The sequence below is a fragment of the Gopherus evgoodei genome, chromosome 1 (assembly GCF_007399415.2).
Source record: "Gopherus evgoodei ecotype Sinaloan lineage chromosome 1, rGopEvg1_v1.p, whole genome shotgun sequence".
In the NCBI taxonomy this organism is placed as follows: domain Eukaryota; kingdom Metazoa; phylum Chordata; order Testudines; family Testudinidae; genus Gopherus; species Gopherus evgoodei.
Genome location: NC_044322.1, coordinates 264125989 through 264147948, shown reverse-complemented (window position 1 = coordinate 264147948; position 21960 = coordinate 264125989). Strand labels below are relative to the sequence as shown.

General features: G+C 41.8%; 2 protein-coding genes across 3 annotated transcripts in view; one reads left to right on the top strand and one right to left on the bottom strand.

Annotated features, from left to right (window-relative positions):
- The window catches only part of ALDH1L2 (aldehyde dehydrogenase 1 family member L2), a 51908-nt gene extending 39626 nt beyond the window's left edge, over positions 1-12282 (top strand). Inside the window, exons 17-23 of the mRNA XM_030544760.1 lie at positions 492-585; positions 905-1004; positions 2484-2582; positions 3366-3531; positions 4513-4618; positions 7598-7797; positions 10593-12282. Coding sequence (XP_030400620.1) covers positions 492-585; positions 905-1004; positions 2484-2582; positions 3366-3531; positions 4513-4618; positions 7598-7797; positions 10593-10648 — 821 coding nt within the window. The 3' untranslated portion in view covers positions 10649-12282. The remainder of the gene's footprint in view (positions 1-491; positions 586-904; positions 1005-2483; positions 2583-3365; positions 3532-4512; positions 4619-7597; positions 7798-10592) is intronic.
- C1H12orf45 (chromosome 1 C12orf45 homolog) lies at positions 11928-21549 on the bottom strand. 2 transcript variants are annotated; one of them, XM_030544775.1, is made up of 4 exons: positions 21397-21549; positions 17037-17123; positions 15070-15206; positions 11928-13990 (listed from the first exon to the last, which is right to left on the bottom strand). In XM_030544775.1, the coding sequence occupies exons 1-4, from the start codon at positions 21500-21502 to the stop codon at positions 13805-13807; spliced, it is 516 nt and encodes a 171-aa protein (XP_030400635.1). In that variant the 5' UTR covers positions 21503-21549; the 3' UTR covers positions 11928-13804. The 2 variants fall into 2 exon arrangements, with proteins under 2 accessions (XP_030400635.1, XP_030400644.1); XM_030544784.1 differs by lacking the exon at positions 21397-21549 and adding an exon at positions 21293-21390.
- Positions 21550-21960: the final 411 nt, after the last annotated feature.

Here is a 21960-nt window from a genome sequence, read left to right as displayed (position 1 = left end):
TTTTTCTTATTCTCCAAAGCTTGTTATCAGTAGGAAATATTTTTTCAATAAGATTGTGAGAAATCTAGTTAGGTAAGTGTGACAGATCGGTCGGTGGAGACAATTTAACATTACATCAGCTAATTCACCTCCTCACAATCATGTTTAAACATAAGATTTCCTAGTGAAGACAAACCCCAAGATAACTGTGGGGCTGATTCAGTGAAACAGTACATATGTCAGCTGATCCAAGTTTAAAATATAAACTGGGTTCTTCTACCAGCAGTCCAAGTATCAGAGATGAAGTTCTCAGCTCCATTGGTGAAGGGAGGGATTTGTGCCATTGTGGTTTTAGTTTTATTAATCTGAGGTGTTCATAGTAACATAAGTAAGGATACTTATTTTTTAAATTAGATGCTATTTAACCTGACAGGCCTACTGGACTATTAGTATGTTAAGAATTGCATGTACATTTTCCAATTAGTTGTTTCCCGTATCTCACAACAATACAGGTGGTTTAGTGGGACAGCACATGTCTGAACACCCAGATATCCGCAAACTTGGATTTACTGGTTCAACTCTTATTGGTAAACAGATCATGAAGAGGTATTGTATTCATTATATTCAGAAGATGTTTTAGATCTTATTTTATGCTGTAGATTATTCAGTGTTTGTTTACTACATTGATGTGCAAACTACATCTTGCACATGACATTAAAATGACATGCAGACTACGGATGGGAATATATTTAATCATTTGTGTTTATTAAATAGTGGAAATATCATTTGCTGTTAAGTCCAACTGTCCAAAACCAAAAATAGATATATGATATACATTTTCACCAGCTGATCTTAGGGGAAATAATTTCATTACTAAAAGAGGTCTGAATGTTAATTTTACATAATTATTTACAACCTTCCATAGCTGTGCAGTCAGTAATCTGAAGAAAGTCTCCCTTGAACTTGGTGGTAAATCCCCACTGATCATTTTTGAGGACTGTGAACTTGACAAAGCTGTGAGAATGGTAAGGTTACTTCAAAGTAAAACATGTTCAAAGCCTTGTTAGTGCATCTTATTAAGAAGCAATGTTCTAATTCCTTCTCTCTTTCTTACATGCCCCCATCCTCAGGCCTTGCTAAAACATACAGGAGGATAGCCCCACTTTAAGCCTCATGCCGTATGTTGAAGCAGGGCTCCTCTTCTCTACCAACACAGTTCAAACTTTTGGGGCTTATTCAAAAAGGCTGGGATGATCTCCAAAAACTTCAATTGAAGAAGAGTGAAGGTGAACAGTAGGCTTCCATGGAGTCATGTTAACACTGCAAAAAAATTAATTTGACAAAAAATTGACACTTAAAACCTCTCCAAATGCTTAAAAATGTCTGGAAATGAGGTTGAGATTCAGTCCGTTCCCCACTGCCATGTAATCCTTAATGACTCACCATCACCCACATACCTGACCTATACTTCCCATCCAACCTTAACTTCTGTCTTATCAAATTTGCAATATATATGCATTGAGGAAAATGAGTAGATTATAAAATCCTATTTCCTATTGAAGGGATCTGTTTCCAATATAACACTAGTATATACTACATCACTTATTACAAAAAGACTTAGTTGCTACATGATGTGGTTAGTGTAGGCCCTAATCCTGCAGTTAGAGCCCCATTGAACCCAAACAACATTGTGCTATTGCACGAGACAAAACAGTGAAGCTGACTCTCCAATCCATTTTTTATGATCCAGGAAGAGTTAAATGGGGGCGATGGGGCAGAAACAGTGTGCAGTGTGAAAAGCAAATTGAATTTTGAAAATCTCTTTATGGTTTGATCATCTGAGATATTGCATGAGCCAGTCAGAAAATGGAAACAAATTTTTTCATGAAAATATTTTTTCCCATGGAAAAAAAATTTGTCTTTGAAAGTTTTCTGATGGTCAATAGTAAGTAACAGGGACAAATTGTCCCTCCTCCATGAGGCCTGAGTCCATAGGCTTGATGTAGGGGAGGTTCTTTGTGCATTTGACAGAATGGGAACACATACTTCTCCACTGGGTCACATGCTGTGACTGCCCTCATAGCCCTCCATAAGGGGAGTGAATCAGCAGAGTTGTGTATTCATCAGCCTTGCTTCCAAACTCCTTTTCCGTGATGCTGTACAGTGTCTCTATGGAGCTTCACTCAACAGTGTGCAGGGGGTGTGCACCTCCCTAAATCCTGCCTCCACATACAGCAGCTCCACTGCACCCAGGGCCATCTCTATTCATGCACATTTTTATGTTGAGAAGATAGAGGGAAGAAGGGTAGGATTTACCCCAGAGGAAAGAAAACATTTTTATTTCTTTAATGAGTTTTATGCCGATATTGCCCCTTTAAAGAAGAGTTCTATACATTGATCCAGACATAGGAGAAAAAAAGAGAGAGAGAATGTAGCTCCAGGGAATAGCTGGAGTAGGAAATTAATAAAACCAAGTGTCAATATAGTGTTTTTTTCTGACACAGGGCATGGGAGCAGTATACTTCAACAAGGGAGAAAACTGCATTGCAGCTGGAAGACTGTTTGTGGAAGAATCAATTCATGATGAGTTTGTTAGGAGAGTGGTAAGATATTTAAAGGGCTCATGTTCAAAATAAATTCTTCAGCAACAATGGAAAGCAAAGATCAAGTCATTTTATACACACACACAAGTTTATTGTATGTATCATGCAAGTTCTTTAAACTTTCAATTGCTGCTGATGCTGGGAAATCACGATTCCTATCATGAAGCAATGAAAAGGGTGTACTAATGGGAGACACCTGCCCAAGAAATGCAACGAGAAGTGACACACTTATAAAGAAATGTTATCCTATCAACTATATCTGTACATTTGTCTAACCAGAAATTGCCAAATTTGTATCCATGAGACTCAAGACCACTGTGAATATGGGAAAAAAATATGGTAAGACTGGAAGTATAGCAGGGATTATACAAGAGTATCTAATGTTCACCATTAAAAATTCAACACTGCTGTGTGAAAATTCAGTTATTTATTGCTATGTAGAATAGGAAATAGCTTCAGTATCTTGCTTACCACACTATGTTAACTTGAGTTAACAATGACATTTTAAATACCAGACACAGTAACAGAAGAAACTTAAAAATGAATAACTAAAAAACAATGCTCAAGATTTTCAAAAATGTCTAGTGATTTTGACTTGAAACAACTTAAAAGAGCCTGATTTTCAGAAAGTGTTAAGTACTCCTTCTGAAAATCGAGTCCCTTCAAGTGGTCTTAAACTTGGGCACCCCAACACTAAAGGACGCATAGTCACTAATCATTTCAAAAAAAATTAGCCAGCATGTCATACTATGTAACTTTTCATTTTAATTGGGTAATGTGTAGGTGGAAGAAATAAAAAAGATGAAAATTGGTGACCCGCTCGATAGAGCCACAGATCATGGTCCACAGAATCATAAGGCTCATCTGGAAAAGCTGCTGGAATATTGTGAAATTGGAGTGAAAGAAGGAGCAACATTAGTGTATGGAGGAAGACAAGTATGTAGACCAGGTAAAATACTACCTGGAAATGTTTTGAATTTTTACATTTTTAAATAAAATCCCACATGGTTCCCTCTGTTGTGTAGCACAAAGAGGAATAAACTCACGGAAATACAGTACAAAATGAGCTGAAGGACAGCTACATGGTTTCTTTCCCGTGGCCACCAAGGTAGAGGACTCTATGACGTATACCTAAATAAAGTAGGGTGTCATTGTCCTGGAGAAAATCACTTGGCATAAAGACCTAGAAGAAAGAGATGGCTCATTCTGAAGAACTCTTCAAATATTTGCATGTAAGGAGAAACTCAGCCTGTTCTACAATATTTCTTTGCTAGGAGTGGCTTTTATATAGAGACTAAGGGGAATAGTCCTCACTTGATACATATGACTTTCACGGCACAGCTTCCATATACCATTAATGGAAGTTGTGCAGCTGACACACCAGAAACTAAATTGAGACTTAGGTCAGGTCTAAACTAAAAACTTTTGCCGGCATAGTAACATTGGTGAGGGATGGGGTGTTTTTGTTGTTGTTGGGTTTTTTTGCGAGTTTTACACTGGCAAAAGCCCGAATGTAGACGCAGTTATACTGATTAAAAATTACTTTTGCCAGTATAGCTTAGTTTGTTCAGGGAATGGTATAACTTATTCTAGCAAAAGCACTTTTTTGTTGGTACAAACTGAACCTTCACTAGGATGGTTTGCTGATATATCTGTACCAGCAAACCTTTTCTTCTGCACACCTGGCCTATATCTCTAGGAAAATAGAACTTCTGGTGTGAAAGTCTTTGTACATACTGGTTTTCCTTCTCTAAAGAAAATTTAGAGTGGATATTTATATCTGCTGCTTAGGCTTATAAAATACTTAGCTCAGAATATGGAAAACAGAGAGAGTGTGGTGTGTGGTACTATGTAGGTAGAGAAGGAGAGAATACAAACTAAACAAATATTTTACTCACATGCAAATGATGCTCTGTCTGTGTTTGTTTAGGTTTCTTCATGGAACCCACTGTATTTACTGATGTTGAAGACCATATGTACCTTGCCAAGGAAGAATCCTTTGGTCCTGTTATGGTAATTTCAAAGTTTAAGAATGGGTATGTTCTGTTCTATTTGCAATAATAGCATTTTGTTTTACTTTATCAGTAAGTAATGCAACCATAGCACCTGGTTCTGTGATCCTGCCAAATCTCATAAGGTTACGCTGAGTCATTGTGCGGATAGGAATCCTAGTCTAAGGAACAGATGGGTGTTGAAGAAAGCATTTAGTAGAGACTACTCTTCTCAGTTGCCACAGAACCAAAGCTACAGCAAGGTAGTAAGGGCACTACATTGCTGGAGGCACCATCTTTTACATGAGATTAAATAGCCAATAGCACTTTTTGCAAAGTAAGGGTAGTCAAATGCAGTGTCCTAACCACGCTACGAAACTTACATTCTTCCTACGGTATCTCAGTTCCCTGTGCAGATTCTGGTGGCTCAGTTACCCTTCTTCATCACAAACTGTTTGTTGTGTCACATTATTATGTGTTGTTTAACTACAACTGTATTTTGTTCCAGAAGTGGGTACATTCCAGAAAGGGGTGAGACAATCCCTTTGTTTAGTTTGTGGACCAGTTTACTAGATATCACAGTAGCAGCCATGTTAGTCTGTATCCGCACTCTAGTAAACTGCAAAAAGAACAGGAGTACTTATGGCATCTTAGAGACTAACAAATTTATTTGAGCATAAGCTTTCATGGGCTACAGCCCACTTCATCGGATGCATAGAATGGAACTGCTCAAATAAATTTGTTAGTCTCCAAGGTGCCACAAGTACTCCTGTTCTTTTTGCAGTTTACTAGAATACGTCTACACCAGCGGTGGGCAAACTTTTTGGCCCGAGGGCCACATCGGGGTTGCGCAATTGTATGGAGGGCCGGGTAGGGAAGGCTATGCCTTCCCTAAAGAGCCTGGCCACCGGCCCCATCCGACCCGTTCCACTTCTCACCCCCTGACTGCCCCCCTCAGAACTTCCCATCCATCCAACCCCCCCTGCTCCTTGTCCCCTGACCATCCCCTCCCAGGACCCCCACTCCCTATCCAACCCCCCTGCTTCCTGTCCCTTAACTGCCCTCTCGACCCCTATCCACAGCCCCGCCCCAACAGGCCCCCCCGGGACTCCCACTCCCAACGCTCCCTGTTCCCCATCCCCTGACCACCCTCCCACCCTGAACCTCTGCCCCATGCAACCCACCCCTCCTCCCTGACTGCCCCCCAGGACCTCCTGTTCCCTTACCCAACCCCCACACCCTCTTACCAGCAGCAGGAGCTCTCAGCCACGACACCCGGCCAGAGCCAGCTGTGCTCCCCACGCTGCCCAGCGGGAGTGGCGAGCCAGAGTGCAGCCCATGTAGCAGCAGGGGAGGGGAGACAGCGGGGGAGGGGCTGGGGACTAGATTGCCAGGCAGGATGGTCACACGGGCCATAGTTTGCCCACGTCTGGTCTACAGTGTATGCTTCGTTCAGTGGCATGTCGAGTACATACATGGGTAGCCACTTAGCACTGGTATAAAAGCAACGTAGACTGTGAGGCACGATTTAGGCGAGTAAAGCCACATCTTCTCTTCAGGGTATGGATATGTGCTCAAGTACCTACCCTACATAGTTTTCTGCTCACCCCAAGCCATGTCTCTCTGTCTGCACTGCTGTTTTTAGCAGTGTAATGTCCCGCTATCTCCCCACTGCTGGAGCCTTTCCTTGTCACAGAAAAAGACTCCAGCAGCAGGGAAAGGCTCTAGCAGGGGGTTTTGCCCATGCCGTGCCCCCGTCAGAGCCTTTTCTAACAAGGAAAGGCTCTGCAGCAAGGAGCTGCCTCCCCTCTCCCACAAAGTGGACACAGCCCTCTTTTCACTGTGGCATGTCATTACATATACACTATGTGCTGCTGCCAATGGTGTGTAGTGCAGATGTAGCCTTAGTTATCTAGAATTAAATATACTGGGGTAAGCTTCAGCGGGGGGGGGGGGGGAGAAGCACTGTATAAACTTAATGGAATTATTTCCAGGGACCTTAATTTTATAGTTTGAAAATATAGTATTAAGCTTTTGACTGAACAAAACACACTCAATCTATGAACTGCCATGTTAAAAAGTTGTTTAATCAAATTCATTAGATGCCAACTCCATGGTTGTTCTGAGGCTGGAGCACCCATGGGAAAAAAATAGTGGGTGCTCAGCACCCACTCGCTGCAGCTGTTTGGCAGCTGGGAGAGGAGTTGGGGGAGGGCAGAGATCAGCAAGTGGCAGGTGGGAGGGGCAGAGTGGGGGCAGGAGGAGGCCGTGCAAGAGGGGGCCTTGTGGGAGGGGGCGGAGTGAGGGCAGGGCTTCCGGGGAGGGGAAGGAGCAGGGGTGGGAAGAGGTGAAGTGAAGGTGGGGCCTTGGGGGAGGGGTGGAGTGGGGGGTAGGGCCTCAGGGCAGAGTAGGGATGGAGCACCCCCGCAGAAAAGTAGAAGTCGGTGCCTATGATCAAACTTATTCAATTTTTGTAAACAACTAAGGATATTTAAAGCTGTTTGGGGATAAGGTAAATAGAAACTAGCACAGTGAAAATGGCATGAGAAGATTTATATGTTACATGGAAGGCTTTGTTTTTTTAAGAATTTATTCCCCAACAAGATGGGAGTTAGAGCTAATTTTAGCAAAAATTAATGTTCTGCTGCAGAACTCTGCTTTGCAAATATTTGTGCACTTCTTCATTCCCTGAATTCCACTGGAGCTGCACAAAGCTGATATGTATAATGCAATGTTTTGTTTGAGGTTTTTTGGTTGAAACCTTAAGCATTCAGTAATCTAATTTACAAGTTGTATAAATTAGAGACAATAATGTGAATTTTCCTCTGTCTAACTGATTAACAGTAGACTGGTATGTAATAGTCATGTTTTCAAAACAGCTAACTAGAGATTAGAAAGAAAAAGGGTGTGGAAAGAAGCTGTTGTGCTGCAACCAGAAGGAGGTTTTGTTACATCAGAGTCTCTGTTATGTTTCTCTTGCTGTCAATTAAGCCAAATGATTTATTTTTGTTATTATTATTATAGGGATGTCGATGGAGTGTTAAAACGTGCAAACAGCACAGAATATGGCTTAGCTTCAGGGGTTTTCACAAGAGACCTAAGCAAAGCTCTGTATGTTAGTGAAAATCTAGATGCAGGAACAGTTTTCATTAACACATATAACAAAACTGATGTGGCAGCACCATTTGGTGGATTCAAACAATCTGGCTTCGGAAAAGATTTAGGTAAGTAGTTTGGTTTCCCCACCACCCCCATGTGGATGGTTCAGACCCATTTAAAAAAAAAAGCCTTGTCCAGTTTCTATCACAGGAGAAAAAAAGCCCACAAAAGTCCTGATAGATCAAGTTTTACACTTAAAAAATAGCAAGGAAAAATGTAAGAAATAACACCGTTGTCCACTAGGGGGCTAATAGCATCTCTGTGACCCCTTGCTGGTTTGAGAGCACCCTCTCAGGTGTCAGGCCTTATGCCTTTATCTATCTCTGGGGAATTTTGCAGTTCTGTTCTTCAACTGGATTCTGGCTTACAATATCCCCCTTATATCAACTGTGCTCACCCAGCAGGTCCAACTGAATTTGGACACTTATGATTCTTCCAATTGGGAGTCTGTGACCAGCAGCATACAGTAATTAGACAGCCTTCCTTAACCAAAGTGTTTATTTGAGTTGGAGAACAAGTTTATTAGAGAAAAAAGATTATAAAAATAGATAAGTCTACATTGCATGTCTACCTTACCTAAAGGCATAGCATCCCTTAATAGTAACCTGTGCAGTCCTAGTGTCTTCAGACAGCCCCAGCAGGTCCTTGTGTCTAATGACTCATTTACACTACACTGCTAACTACTCCATTTGGACACTACTGGTGTGAACTAAAAGGTACCTAGTTCACATTAATATATTTCTCTTTCAAACAGTCTTTAGACCCAATGATTCTGACATTGTCCATCAGTGACTCTTCAGTGGTCAGTTGATAGGTTTCTACCTGGAGCCATCCCCTTTCCTGCCTGTGTTCCAGACAGCCCTCAGGCAGTAAACATGCAATAACCAGGCTAACAAACAGCATTCATATAATAAATCATCAGTAGGCAGCTCCAAATGCATCACAACCTTCATGGGAATTATCTTTGGTCAGTGGTTTTCTGGCTGTTTGGGTCTCACCAGCCCGTTTGACATGGTTCAAGGAAATTGACTGTGGTCTCTTCCAGACCCAAGCATACACTGAAGCTCCTGTCTCCCTCCAGTCCCCCGTTAGAAACTTCCCTATAATTTTCAAAACTCACTTCATTTCAGACTGGCTTAAAATCAAAACCAGATTTTATTTGGCAAATTAAACACACGATAATAACGTTAAGAAGATAGTTAAACTAACATTAGGACTAATATTACTAAAAAAACACTAGACAGGAAATCAGACTTAAGAATCCATTTACCCAAGGATCTTAAATTGTTTCCCTGACCCATATTAATACTGAAGCTTACTTTTGGCTTCCATTCACCTTCAGGGCACTCTGCCCACCCACATATCTTTGAGTAAAAACCTCTCTCTACTTATAGGTAATGTGGCTATATGTTCACACAGTGGCGCCCTTCATATCAATATCAGTTTCCATTGCCTCATGTTGTTTTAATACCCCTAACATACACATACATGACACTTCTCTGCATAACCCTCTCACTGCCATTAACATTCTCACATCTTTGAGACTGATTTTTGCCAACATATTATTAGGCTATTTCTCCCAAACTATTCCATACACATCACGTAGCTTTCTAAATCTAATTACTCTGAATTTCTTGAGCTTTTTGACTTTTAAAGGATATAGATAATTTTCAAAAATACCTCAGTGGGAGTGGTTGAGTGCCCATCACTTTTGAAAAACTAGGCACGTGTTTAAATATGGATTTAAAAGCCCAACTTTGGTTTATTTAGTATGTCACTCAAACATAGAATACAAAGTACAGAGGCTCCCCAGGTTACGGAAGACCTGACTTAAGCAAAAAGTTCCGTAAGCCAGAAATAGGCTTTGAGTTGCAGAAATTTGTGTGTAATGTATGGGTATAAGTTTCCAAGTTATGCAAAATTCAAGTTACGCAAGCTTTCTGGAACGGAACAGTTGTGTGAGTTGGGGGCATCTGTATTAAGGTGTAGATATTTATATAGCAGATAAAATTTATATTGGATACACCAGGGAGTATGTCAGAAAATATTTTGAGGGGAAAAAACAACCCTCTGCTGCAAATAAAAAAAATTCATGTCTATAATCCAGCCTACTTACAATGGTATTAAGCTTGAACTGGTTTTTTTTTTAAACTCTGACATGTCAATTTGATGCTGTTGTGGGGTATTTTTGAGAGGCGGTGTGAGGGAGTGTCAATTTTCCCTGTTTTTTTTTTAATCATAAAGCAGTCTATTTCCCCACTAAGGCTAGCTAGTCCAATTTTGGTCAAACTTTCCAGAAACATTCAGCTTTAGGCAAAACTCAAGAATGGATGATTTCAGTCAGAGAGTCAAGTGCACCACAGGAAGTCTTGACTTAATTCCTGAGGACCTGTAAGGTGCAAAGAGGATAAACCTCTAAATGTTCACAGGCAGTAGCCCCAGTATAATGCACCTTAGGAAAGCTGCAACTCCAAACTGTCTTGGGGAGAGTGTGTGTGAGGGGGAGAAGCTCTCCAGGGAACTTCTAAAATAGATAGGACAGTGGTTTTGGTGCTATAATAGACAGTAATCAGATTATGATATATTGTATTATTGCTAAAGTGATTTTTTCAGCTTCAAAAGTAGTTTAATTTACCTCAATAGAGTCAATGGGATAAGAGTGGGGTATTTTAAAATATACTCAGTCTATTTATTTAAAAAAGTAATTCCTTGGCCACAAGCTATTGGAACATGCAAATGCAAAGTACCTAAGCACTTAGCAAGCAACAGTTCAGAATTCCTGTTAAGGCATTAAAACTAAGTCTTCTGACTATTCCTTTAAACTGGTGGTATAACTGCTTCACATTTTGATGTTCCATAGGTGAAGAAGCTCTTCATGAGTACCTCAGAACTAAAGCTGTAACTGTGGAGTATTAAAGAAACCGCTCAGCCTGACTGCCAAAGCAGCCCCCTTGCTGACAGCCTCAATTTTAAGTACTCTGTTAAGCACTTAATATAATGCCCAGGATATACTTTCTGTAGTACCACTAACAAAAAGCAAGTAGTATTTATCCATGGAAAATTGTAAGGACCAAATTCTAGCCCCTCTGAAGTCATGAGGAATTTGGCAACTTACTTTAGTGGAACTAGAATTTGGTCTTATCTAAATGTCCACATACCTAAACCTTCCGAGTTGTTCTTAACTCAGGCAATGGGAGATTGCTTATGTAAGACTCAAGGATTGGGCCCATGATGTGCCTAAATTTTTTTTATTAATACAAGATGTATTTTACATGATCATTTTAAAACTTAACATACATTTAGTCATTAAGCTTCTCTTAAAACTGTACTTTAAAATGCACATTATACAGTTTTGTTATAAAACAGATCAAGTTTTTCAACAAAAGTATACAGCTCTGACTTTTCAGCAGTATAGAAAACCTTAGTGCCATAAAATGTAAATAAATGCAAGAAAGTGCACTTACTATGATCTTTGTTAAGCTATGAATATTAAGCTGAAGTTATTGAAAATATTTTCTATCTTTTTGCCAATGTGAAATGTGCAATTTATATGGCATTGTGAATGGTGATTATATTAATAGATTTGAACCAGCTGTGTCTGTGTACATGTCTGCTATCACTATTGTATGTGGCATAATTATTTCACATTACATGCACTTGTGTTACCTCAAGGAGAATTTAATGCAAGATTATGGCATTAGGCAGTTACTATGCTATAAAGTCAGATATTAATCATATTTTTACTTGTCAAGTACTAAATAGAAAGGATATCTGACATAATGACCAAGTTTTTTCAAGATAATGAACATAACTTTGCACATTCTGTACTTCAAGAAACATTAAGAGAAACTACTGTACCACAAAGCTACAGCATGATACAGCCAATTTTTTAATCAGTTTGTGATCCAAATGTGTTCCAAATGTATGCACCTTCTGAAAACAAGTATTACAGCCAGTGAAGTTTTTTTAGTGAACAGTAAGTTTCCTGAAAACTAGTTTTGGTGAGACCAAAGCCATGTGTAAATTTAGCAAATAGTTGCTGCTGAGTTTGGGTTTTTTTCCTTTTTTTCTTTTAAAGGAAAATATTTAAAGTCTAAACAAACTGTTTCAAAGTGTCAGAATTGACTCAAACATTTTTTTTTGTTTTGGCAAGAAAAAACAAATTGTGTCAGTTTGAAATGAACCAATTTTGTTGTTTTCCAGTTCAGCTACCAACCCAAAAAAAAATTTTTTTTGCACTCATCTCTAGCTGGTATAACAGGAACAAAATTATCTGTTTATGTTAGCTCTATGTTAATTATTTTCCTACTTAAATAGCCCAATGTTAGACACAAGTTAATGTGGAATATGTTTTTGTAGTAAAAGTGGTCTAGCCACAGGACAGTCTTACCTTCAATTTACCAGGCACATAAACATGGTCAACAAAGTTAAATACTCAGTTCTGGACACAGTTTACACAGCCATTAATCAAGGTTTATAAAGTGTGACATTATAAACAAGCTGTATCCATATCGTGCAATGTACCATTAAATCACCGCATAATTCCTTCACTTGGCATGTAGACAAAGTGTATTTGAAATACAATTGAGTAAAATTAGTCTATAAAGATGCGACTGCAAACCTTAGTATAAAACAGTATCCAGGCTATCCAAATAAAGGTACCAGAAGTGTTTAATTTACCATAGAAACAGTACCTTCAACACACAACTATACTAGTTCCCCAGCTGCCTTGGATTTTGTCAGTTGACAGATATTTAGGAGGTTCTTTGATACAACAGCCAGAGACACAAGGAATATTGTGTATAGATATGGGTCATTAAATAGCTGTGCTGAGTGAAATTGGCATGTCTAAATCTCTTTCCAGTGAGAAGCAATGTTAAAGTGATGTGTGAGACTAGCAGTCCAGTGTTGCATCTTAGGCCAGTTTCCCTCCAGATTTAAAACTGTTTGAACAGTTTAATTCTAATGTACCATAATTCATAAGTGGAAACTAACCACCTCCGTATTGTGTCATTATACAGCCCATATCCCAAGTGCTGCTGCTTTTCAGAAAGATTGATTACTACCAACATGAGTCAAAGGATCTGCTTTGGACTAATAATTGAGCTAATATAACCCATACATTGAATCACAATAGTAACTGATGCCAGTGAGATTTTATTTTTCCTATTAATAAAGATAGATAAGAGGACATGCTCTTCAACAAAGACTGGAAATGGTATTGATCATCTTGATCAAACGTTCCAAACAGTTATCTTTAAGAAAAACAGAATAAAAATATAATTTTAAAATAAATAATTTTAAATCCTGTGCTTAACTGCAGCTTGCTGGTCAATCTTCTGTAGCTAAGAAAATGGAGTAAGAACATAACCTTAAATTATATAAAATACTGTTTCTTTGAGAAACAAGTTGTAATCTACAAAGGCATTCAGATACATCATTTGAAAAAGCAAAACATGTCTAAACTAAATACAGTAAAATAGCCCAAATTGCTCCCTATAAAATTAAGGAGGCAAGAATAAATTAGGCATATTTCCTTAGACTTAACTCTTGAAGCACTCAGTGTGCTCGTTTTTAGTATTTGCTAGTCAAGACAAGTATATAATACTTTAATATCTTAGCATATTTATTCTCATCTCAAAATACAAGTTTTGTCTTCCTCTAATCTACTTATTTCCCTCTCCTGAAGTAAGTACCCCACACCCTAGTAACCCATTCTTCACTTCGCAACAGGCCAAGAACTTCACATTTCTTGCCAAGCTTTACGTGCAGCCTCTCAAATTACTAAGTTTCATGCTGTTTCTTCCCCACCCTGACCTCCTGATGCAATTCATTTCTATATAGCTTGGGGGATAGGTCAGGATTTAGTCCTAAGAGCTGCAGCTTTCCTCCCAGCCATAAGAAACTCTCCACCCTACTAAAACACAGTATTTCCAGTGACATAAGTCACTGGGAGTTTGCCAGTTTCCAGGTGACACACACTTGGAAATTAGCTAGTTTTCTAAGGGTCAAGCCTTCAAAAGTAGTCAGGACATGATACATTCAGAAATGGAAATCTGAAAATAGTTCTATCTACTCATTCACTTTGCTGTCCAAAATTTCTATTTTGCCCTTTTCTCCTTTTTGTTTTGGAAGTTTTATCGTGTCTATGGTAACTTCATCAGTTGCACAACTGTCATCTTCAGATTCTGAGCTGTCTTCTGAAATTATTTCTTCTTCATCCGAGTCAGAACCACTTAATTCAACCAAGGCTACATTCTGCAAGAAAACAACAGTTCTTAAAAAGTGAACAACCCACATATCTACATATTGCTTTTATGATTTTTGTAAAATAAATAAATAAATAAATAAAAATCCAAGACCTTAATACACATGAACATCCTTACCATAAAGTCATCAATTATGTGCTATGCAAAAAGTAAGTAGACCTCGTTAGACTGGAAATATTTGCAAGTTTTTTTTAGGGATCTCTATAAACATGAAAGTTTAAATATGAAAAATGAGTTTAGACATTCTAAGCACCTGTAGTGCTCAGTAATAAAGTAATAGTTCTTTTTAAATAATTCACAGGAAGCAAAAAGAGAATGGTACATTGATAAATTCACTTTGTCTAAAGTGAAGGCTTCTGGTTTAAACTGACAAATGAAGGGCACAAAAGGCTGGATTTTTCAGACAAGAATCCAAGTCCGAAAATATCATTTTCAGGGGGGCTGTCTCATATTTTGTCTCATTGGGGTTTTGCATTGGGATTCTCAGACCTTAGCATAATGTGAAAACACTGGAGACGGATGTTGAAGTAAATTTTATTGGAAACTCTTGTATTTGAGAGATTATAATTAAGGTTTTTAGGTTTTGTTATACTTGACATACTTGAGACCCAGATTTTGGGCCTTAAACTGCTTAAAAGTGTCCTGTAAACATAACAGAACACTAGTTATTGTTATTTACTATACAATCTTGAATTACGATTCATTGAAAGTCAGATTATTTTGAAAACAAAAACTTAATCTTGTTAAATTTACTATCTGCAATTACAAAAATTACTCATTGCCAGGATTAGAGTTTTAGAGGCAGCCCGTGTTCTGAGTTCAACTACTTTCTTTCTAGCAATTTATCTTCACGTTTCAGTGGTGGACAAGATTACTATGTCATGAAGAGCAAGTAGCATACTTTGCTTTAAATTTATGGCTAGTTTCAGATCTAAATTATAAAGGAATATAAAAGAGGAAACTCAGAGCTTTATTTTTCAAACAAAGCCATCCTAAGACTGTGTGAAGAGTTTTATGCCACAGCACTAAATTTACTTTACAGAAGCAAAACACAAGAAATATATTTACCATCTCTATAATATTTTCAAGGCAGCTGTCTAGACTTTCAATATCAAACTGATGAGCTGGTGCTGTTGCCATTTCTCTTCTTAGCTCATTGTTTGCAAGGGCCATCTGCGGTAGAAAGCTCTGAACTCTGTCCAAAACTAAGGCAGAAATAGTGAGATTATACCATATATGCATATTTAGATTTTGCAGTACAAAGACATGAATATCTCATTAACACAGGATTTAACTGTTTTAATTTTGAACTTTCAGGTTGTCTACAATATTTAACAATTCATTTGGGAATAAAGTTACTACTTTATTGACCAGATTGCTCAACTTCTCAGGGCACATACAATGCAGAATATCATGGATCTTGTGCATCAGTCCAAATGGTTCACTAAGGGAGTCATGTCATGGCTTTTATTTGACCTTTTTAAAAACTAAAATATGGCGAGTCCAACAGATGCTTCATAGCAAAATTCTATTGTTTTTAACACACAACAAAAAAAACCAAAACACTCAGGATGCTCCACATCAATATCAGCTCCTGTGAAGTACTGTACCTTACCTTCTCCCCTCTTGGAGCAAAGGGGCATTGTCCAAGAGAAGATTGTGTGTGTGTGTAGGGGGGTGTCAGTGATGGCACAATTGTCAAGAAAGCTGTGCTACTGATAGGAGAAAGCAACCTCAGAAGCAGCTTTCTACCAAGTGGGTTATGCTGCCAAGAAGGCAGCCAAGGTGGATAGGCAGCGCAGGTGACAGCATGGAGGAGCTGGCCTTTTGCAGGGATGTTGCCAAGCTCCATGGGATTTCCTACCAATGTTGGGACATCTTTGCCATTTGATGGATCATGGCCATGTCCCCTCCCATCCACTCACAGATTAACATTATACTTCCACACTTTTTTCAAATAGCCTTTTCCCTCTCTTGCAGTAAGGCTGCATTACTCCTATTCAACTCCAGTAAAGTCCCTTACAAACTACTACTTTATGCCACATTGACTCTCCCCAAAGAGTTCTGTCAAAGAACTCCATATTTCCTCCTTTATCATCATCTCAAATACAAGTTGAAGATAATTTTGAAAGGTTATTAAAAAAAGAATGATTATTTTAAAAAGATATACTAGCATCTGATACTTTATACTAGCAAATTGGTTTTGAATATAGAGATTAGAATGGCTATATGAAAAGCAGAAGCCCTTTGCACACTAAGCAAATACAATCCAAGGTTGAGAAATCACTAATAATTTGTCTTCTGTGAAAAGAATAAAAATCCTGAAGATGTGTCACTTTATACCACAATCAGACAACACTGCCAGTTAACTCTGTGTCTTTGATTAGGGGACAAGGCACATGGATCAAATGCAGAAAAATACCTTCTCTGAAGCCATTTAATGTGATCACTGAATAGATAGTGATAGTAATCTGGCTTATTGATTTTGACAGTATTCTTTTTAAAAGTGAGGTTAAGAAACTAGTTGATATTAGAAGTCCATTTTTACACTACTTGGAAATGTAACACCAGAGGTTCAATCTTGCAAGCCCTCTACATACAGAAATACTCCTTCTGACACCAGCGGGGTTTGTAGCATTATGCCCAAAAACACCGAATGTTTACAAAAATATTATGCAGAATTAATGCTTTGTGCTCCCTCTGCAGGATCAGTTAACTACATGAGAAATATTCTGAGAACTGTGCCCATTTTATCTGGTGAGTAAAAAAGGCCTAGGTAGTTTCAAGCTCCAACATAAATAGCAGGGGGGAACATCCATATCAGCAACCGCAAGAGAGAAATCTGCAGATTCACAAGTAGCAAAAATAGGTTTAAAACTATTTTAAAAACTTACGCTGTTAATTGATGTTCAAATGCTAACTGCTTCAGCAGTTGGCTAAATTAACATTAGGTATAGTCATGGTTGTGCTTTTCAGGTTCACAAAGCAACTTAAACAGTGATCAAAATAGTCCCATTAGGAAAAGATGCACTTACTGTTACTTCTTGGTATCCTTACTGTCTCTAAATTTTTGACCTTTTTGCCAGCATGTTTTGAGTTAATCAACAGTGTGTCATGAATACCTAGGAAGAAAAATTACATCAGTTATTTCACTATTTACCAATGTGATACGAGCTCCCTTATTTAGATATTTCACAAGATTTGCACTGAAAAAAAGAGAGAATTTAAGAAAGTTTTCATTAGTTGAACACTTTAACTAGTCAACTCTTAATACAGCAAATGGGATGACCAATTTCAAAGGAATTACTTATCACTAATTAAAATGAGACTTTTAAAAGTTTATTTTAGAATGATTTCTTTACAATCTATCAGAAGTTTGAAAACATTCAGTACCCTTCTAGTTTTGTCCTTTAAAGGTCTGACATTACAGTACATCCTTAGTATTTTTTCTCTTATTTACTTAGCATTACATCAGCAGTACCAGGTATAGTTAAACTTGTTCTCCTTAGGAACATATGTAAAGATTAACAGATAAGCATTTGCATGAAAATAATATGTATGTATAGTGCCTTGGGCTGACAATCTCATCAGATCCCACAAGCTAGGGAGGCTCAGCATTAGACCTGCAGGAATAACTGATTTTTCCACCAGGTAGTCCAGGGGTGGCCAACCTCACCCTGATAAGGAGCCAGAATTTACCAATGTACATTGCCAAAGAGCCACAGTAATACATCAGCTGCCCCCTCATCAACTCCCCACCCCACTCCCAGTGCCTCCCACCCACCTGCAGCCCTGCCAGTCAGTGCCTCTTCCTCCCTCCCAATCAGCTGTTTCATGGCATGCAGGAGGCTGGGGGGGGGGGGAAGGAGGGCACAGCAGGGGAGGGGGCAGGACGGGTGGAGTGGGGGCAGGGCATGCGGCAGAGCCAGGGGTTGAGCAGTGAGAATCCCCCAGCACATTGGAAAGCTGGCGCCTGTAGCTCCAGCCCTGGAGTTGATGCCTATACAAGGAGCCACATATTAACTTCTGAAGAGCCGCATGTAGCTCTGGAGCCACAGGTTGGCCACCCACCCGTGAGGTAGTCAAACCAAAAAATAATTTTAAAAAATCAGTTAGTTTCAAACAAAAACTGGTGCATAAATGGTTGCAAAATCGTTCCCAGAGAGTAGTTATCAGTGGTTCACAGTCATGCTGGAAGGGCATAACGAATAGTGTCCCGCAGGAATTGATTCTGGGTCTGGTTCTGTTCAATATCCTCACCAATGATTTAGATAATGGCATAGAGAGTACACTTATAATGTTTGTGGACGATACCAAGCTGGGAGGGGTTGCAAGTGCTTTGGAAGATAGGATTAAAATTCAAAATGCTCTGGACAAACTGTCTGAAGTAAACAGGATGAAATTCAATAAGGACAAATGCAAAGTACTCCACTTAGAAAGGAACAATCAGTTGCACACATACAAAATGGGAAATGCCTGCCTAGGAAGTAGTACTGTGGAAAGGGATCTGGGGGTCATGGTGGATCACAAGCTAAATATGAGTCAAAGTGTAACGCTGTTGCAAAAAAAAGAAAACATCATTCTGGGATGTATTAGCAGGAATGTTGTAAGCAAGACACGAGAACTAATTCTTCCACTCTACTCCACGCTGATTAGGCCTCAACTGGAGTACTGTGTCCAGTTCTGGGTGCCACATTTCAGGAAGGATGTGGACAAATTGGAGAAAGTCCAGAAAAGAGCAACAAAAATGATTAAAGTTCTAGAAAACATGACCTATGGAGGAAGATTGGAAAAATTAAGTTTGTTTAGTCTGGAGAAGAGAAAACTGAGGGCTTGTCTACACTACCCACCGGATCGGCACGCAGTGATCGATCCAGCACGGGTCGATTTATCGCATCTACTATAGATGCGATAAGTTGACTGCTGAGTGCTCTCCCCTTGCCTCTGATACTCCACCAGAACGAGAAGCGCAAGCAGAGTCGACTTACCACAGCGGAGACATCACAGTAAGTAGATCTAAGTACTCAACTTCATCTACACTATTCACATAGCTGAAGTTGCGTTTCTTAAAAATCGACACTGTGCAGTGGTGTAGACAAGCCATGAGAGGATACAAGATAACAGTTTTCAAGTACACAAAAGGTTGTTACAAGGAAGAGGAAAAAAATTTTTTGTTCTTTTAACCTCTGAGGATAGGACAACAAGCAATGGGCTTAAATTGCAGCAAGAACGGTTTAAGTTAGACATTAGGAAAAACTTCCTGTCAGAGTGGTTAAGCACTGGAATCTCCATCATTGGGGATTTTTAAGAGCAGGTTAGACAAACACCTGTCAGGGATGGTCTAGATCAGGAGTGGGCAAACTTTTGGGGCCTAGGGCCATATCAGGTACAGAAATCGTATGGAGGGATGGGTGAGGCTATGCCTCCCCAAACAGTGAGGCATGGCCTGGCCACTGCCACCTATCCAGCCCCCTGGCCCTCCCCCCTCATCCAACCCGCCGGGACTCCCACATCCTATCCAAACACCCCTGTTCTCTGCACCCTGACCATCCCCATGGGACACTCGTCTCCTATCCAATCCCCCCTGCTCATCACCCCCGGGGACCCCAGCCGCTTTCCAACCCCCCCTGCTCATTACCTGTGGGATGGAGGAAAGAGGGACTCAGTCTTTTCCCTGTCTGTTTCCCCTGCTCATTTGGCTGCTCTCCCTGGCAGGGATCACTCCCTACCTGGGCTTGACTGCTGGGGCCAGGGGCCAGGCATGCTGGGGCTGGAGGAGGACCCTGGCTTGCTCTGCCCCTGTCCCTGGCAGCAGGGCCCAGGCCCTTTGACACCGCCCCCAGGAACTCCCCCTGCTCCCCAACTGCACCAAGGGGCAACTCCAGACCCCAGCACGCCAAGTGCATGCTTGGGGCGGCAAGCTGCGGGGGGCGCTCTGCTGGTGCTGCGAGAGTGGCAGGCAGGCTGCCCTCGGCAGCTTGCCTGCAGAGGGTCCGCTGCTCTGCAGCTTTGGTGGACCTCCCGCAGGCATGCCTGCAGAGGGTCCGCTGGTCCTGCGGCTTCAGAGGATCTCCACGGTCCGCCGAAGCTGCAGGACAAGCGGACCCTCTGCAGGCAAACCGCCAGAGGCAGCCTGCCTGTTGTGCTTGGAGCCGCCTCTGACTGCACCGCCCTAGAGCACCAGGTCTGTCAGCGCTATAGCCATAGAGCTGCAGCCCCGCTGCCCAAGCCCTGGGGAAACTGTGACTGTGAGGGAGGCAGGGAGGTAGGGGAGCAGAAAGGGAGGGGCCAGGGGCTACTCTTCACCCTGCTCACTATGGTGCTGGGGAGTTGGGCTAGCTCCTCTGCAAGCCTGTCCTGACACTGCTCCCTGGCAGGAGCTTAGGGGCCAGAGGGAAGGGTCCTGTGGCCTGGATGTGGCCCAGGGGCCATAATTTGCCCCCCCTCTGGACTAGATAATACTTAGTCCTGCCATGAGTGCAGGGGTCTGGACTAGATGACCTCTCGAGGTCCCTTCCAGTTCTACAATTCAATGAAAACTGTTTTTCCCCCCAACACTTCTGCCCAATATCAAACCTGAAAACTCTTGATTCGAATCAACATTTCTTTTAGAAAACACTGATTGAAAACAAAATGCCAAAATAGCTTGTTTTGCCACTTCCAAAACCGAACCTTCTCAACACTGCCCAAAATTCTGTTTCCAGGGTTTTTTTATGTTTCTGGCCAAAACTATTCACCGAATTCGGCCCAACATTCGTGACTCGTTTGGGTCCCACCCTCCAACAATGCATTTGGCAGGAAATTTACTATTCACTCCCCCTTTCCCCGAAAGCACCCTCCCTCCCCCAAGCTCTAGTCAAGAGGGGTCAGTTCTGGGCTCGGCAGCTTCCCGCCCCCACACAGCCCGGCCCCACTTCCCGGGGCCTCAGAGGATGGGCTCCAAGGGCCGGCGCGAGCCCGTGCTTTGCCTTCTCCAGGGCACGTGCAGGCGGCCTGGGGAGCTGAGAGCGTTTCATGCCGAGGGGCGGGTTCGACCGGAAACCGAGACCTTCCGCCCCCCAACAAGCTGGGCCCTCGGCACCCTGCCCCTGCCCCCCCGCCTGCCCCTCAAGCTGAATTAGGGCGGTGCCGCATGGTCGCCGCCTGCGCAACAGCTGCCGCGCGCGGCGCCCCCCAACCTGCCAGGCAGGCAGCGCGCGCTGCTCTCAGGCCGCGTTTCCTCGCCGCCCTCGCTGAAAAGCGGGGGCGACAACAGACCGCGCGCGCGAGCAAACCGCCTCCCGTCACCCACCGCTTCCCATCCTCCGCCGCCCCGGCTCCCCGCCCTGCTTCTTGCCCGCAGGCGGCTGCTCGCTCCCTCCCCAGCCCGGGACGTGGCGGCTCAGGACCGGCTACCTCCTCCGCTCCCCACAGACAGCAGCTCCCTGGAGGCAGCGGCGCCCGCGGCACCTTCCTTCAGCGCCATCGGGGTCTCGGGCCTGCGCGCGCCGCTTCCTTCCATATGCGCGGAGGCGGGAGGGTGTCAGGGTTCCGGATGCCGACGGGGCTCCGCTCTAGCCGCAGACTAGCGGCCTCGCGCTGCGCCATAGCGCCTCCTGGAGCCCGGAGGAGCCAGAGCAGCTCGGGGCGAGGCAGCCCCCACCGCTCGCGGTTCTCTCGCTGCCCAGGGGAGGCCCTTGACGTCAGGGGGAGACTCAGTCCTGATTGGACAATGACAAACCGAGCATTTCTGGGCAGTAGTTAAGCCCTGGCTGAGCCCGTTGTGGGTTTTTGTTTTTTTGGTAGGTGCCTGAAAACTCTTCTGAGACTGAAGCAAGGGGAGTTTCTGAAATCTCCCTGCTAAGCAAGGGCTGGCTCAGAGATGGCATTTAGGACAATGGAAAGCATGCAGGGATATGGGGGAGGGTAAGGCAATCGCCTGTCCTATATTTACTAATACTATAATTTCAATCTGCCTGT

Coding starts and splice junctions, on each gene's coding strand:
- C1H12orf45 (XM_030544775.1), bottom strand. CDS start 21,502: ATGGAAGGAAGCGGCGCGCGCAGGCCCGAGACCCCGATGGCGCTGAAG. Junction 17,124..21,396: donor GTCTGTGGGGAGCGGAGGAG/GTAGCCGGTCCT, acceptor TTTTCTTCCTAG/GTATTCATGACACACTGTTG. Junction 15,207..17,036: donor AAGGATACCAAGAAGTAACA/GTAAGTGCATCT, acceptor TTTCTGCCTTAG/TTTTGGACAGAGTTCAGAGC.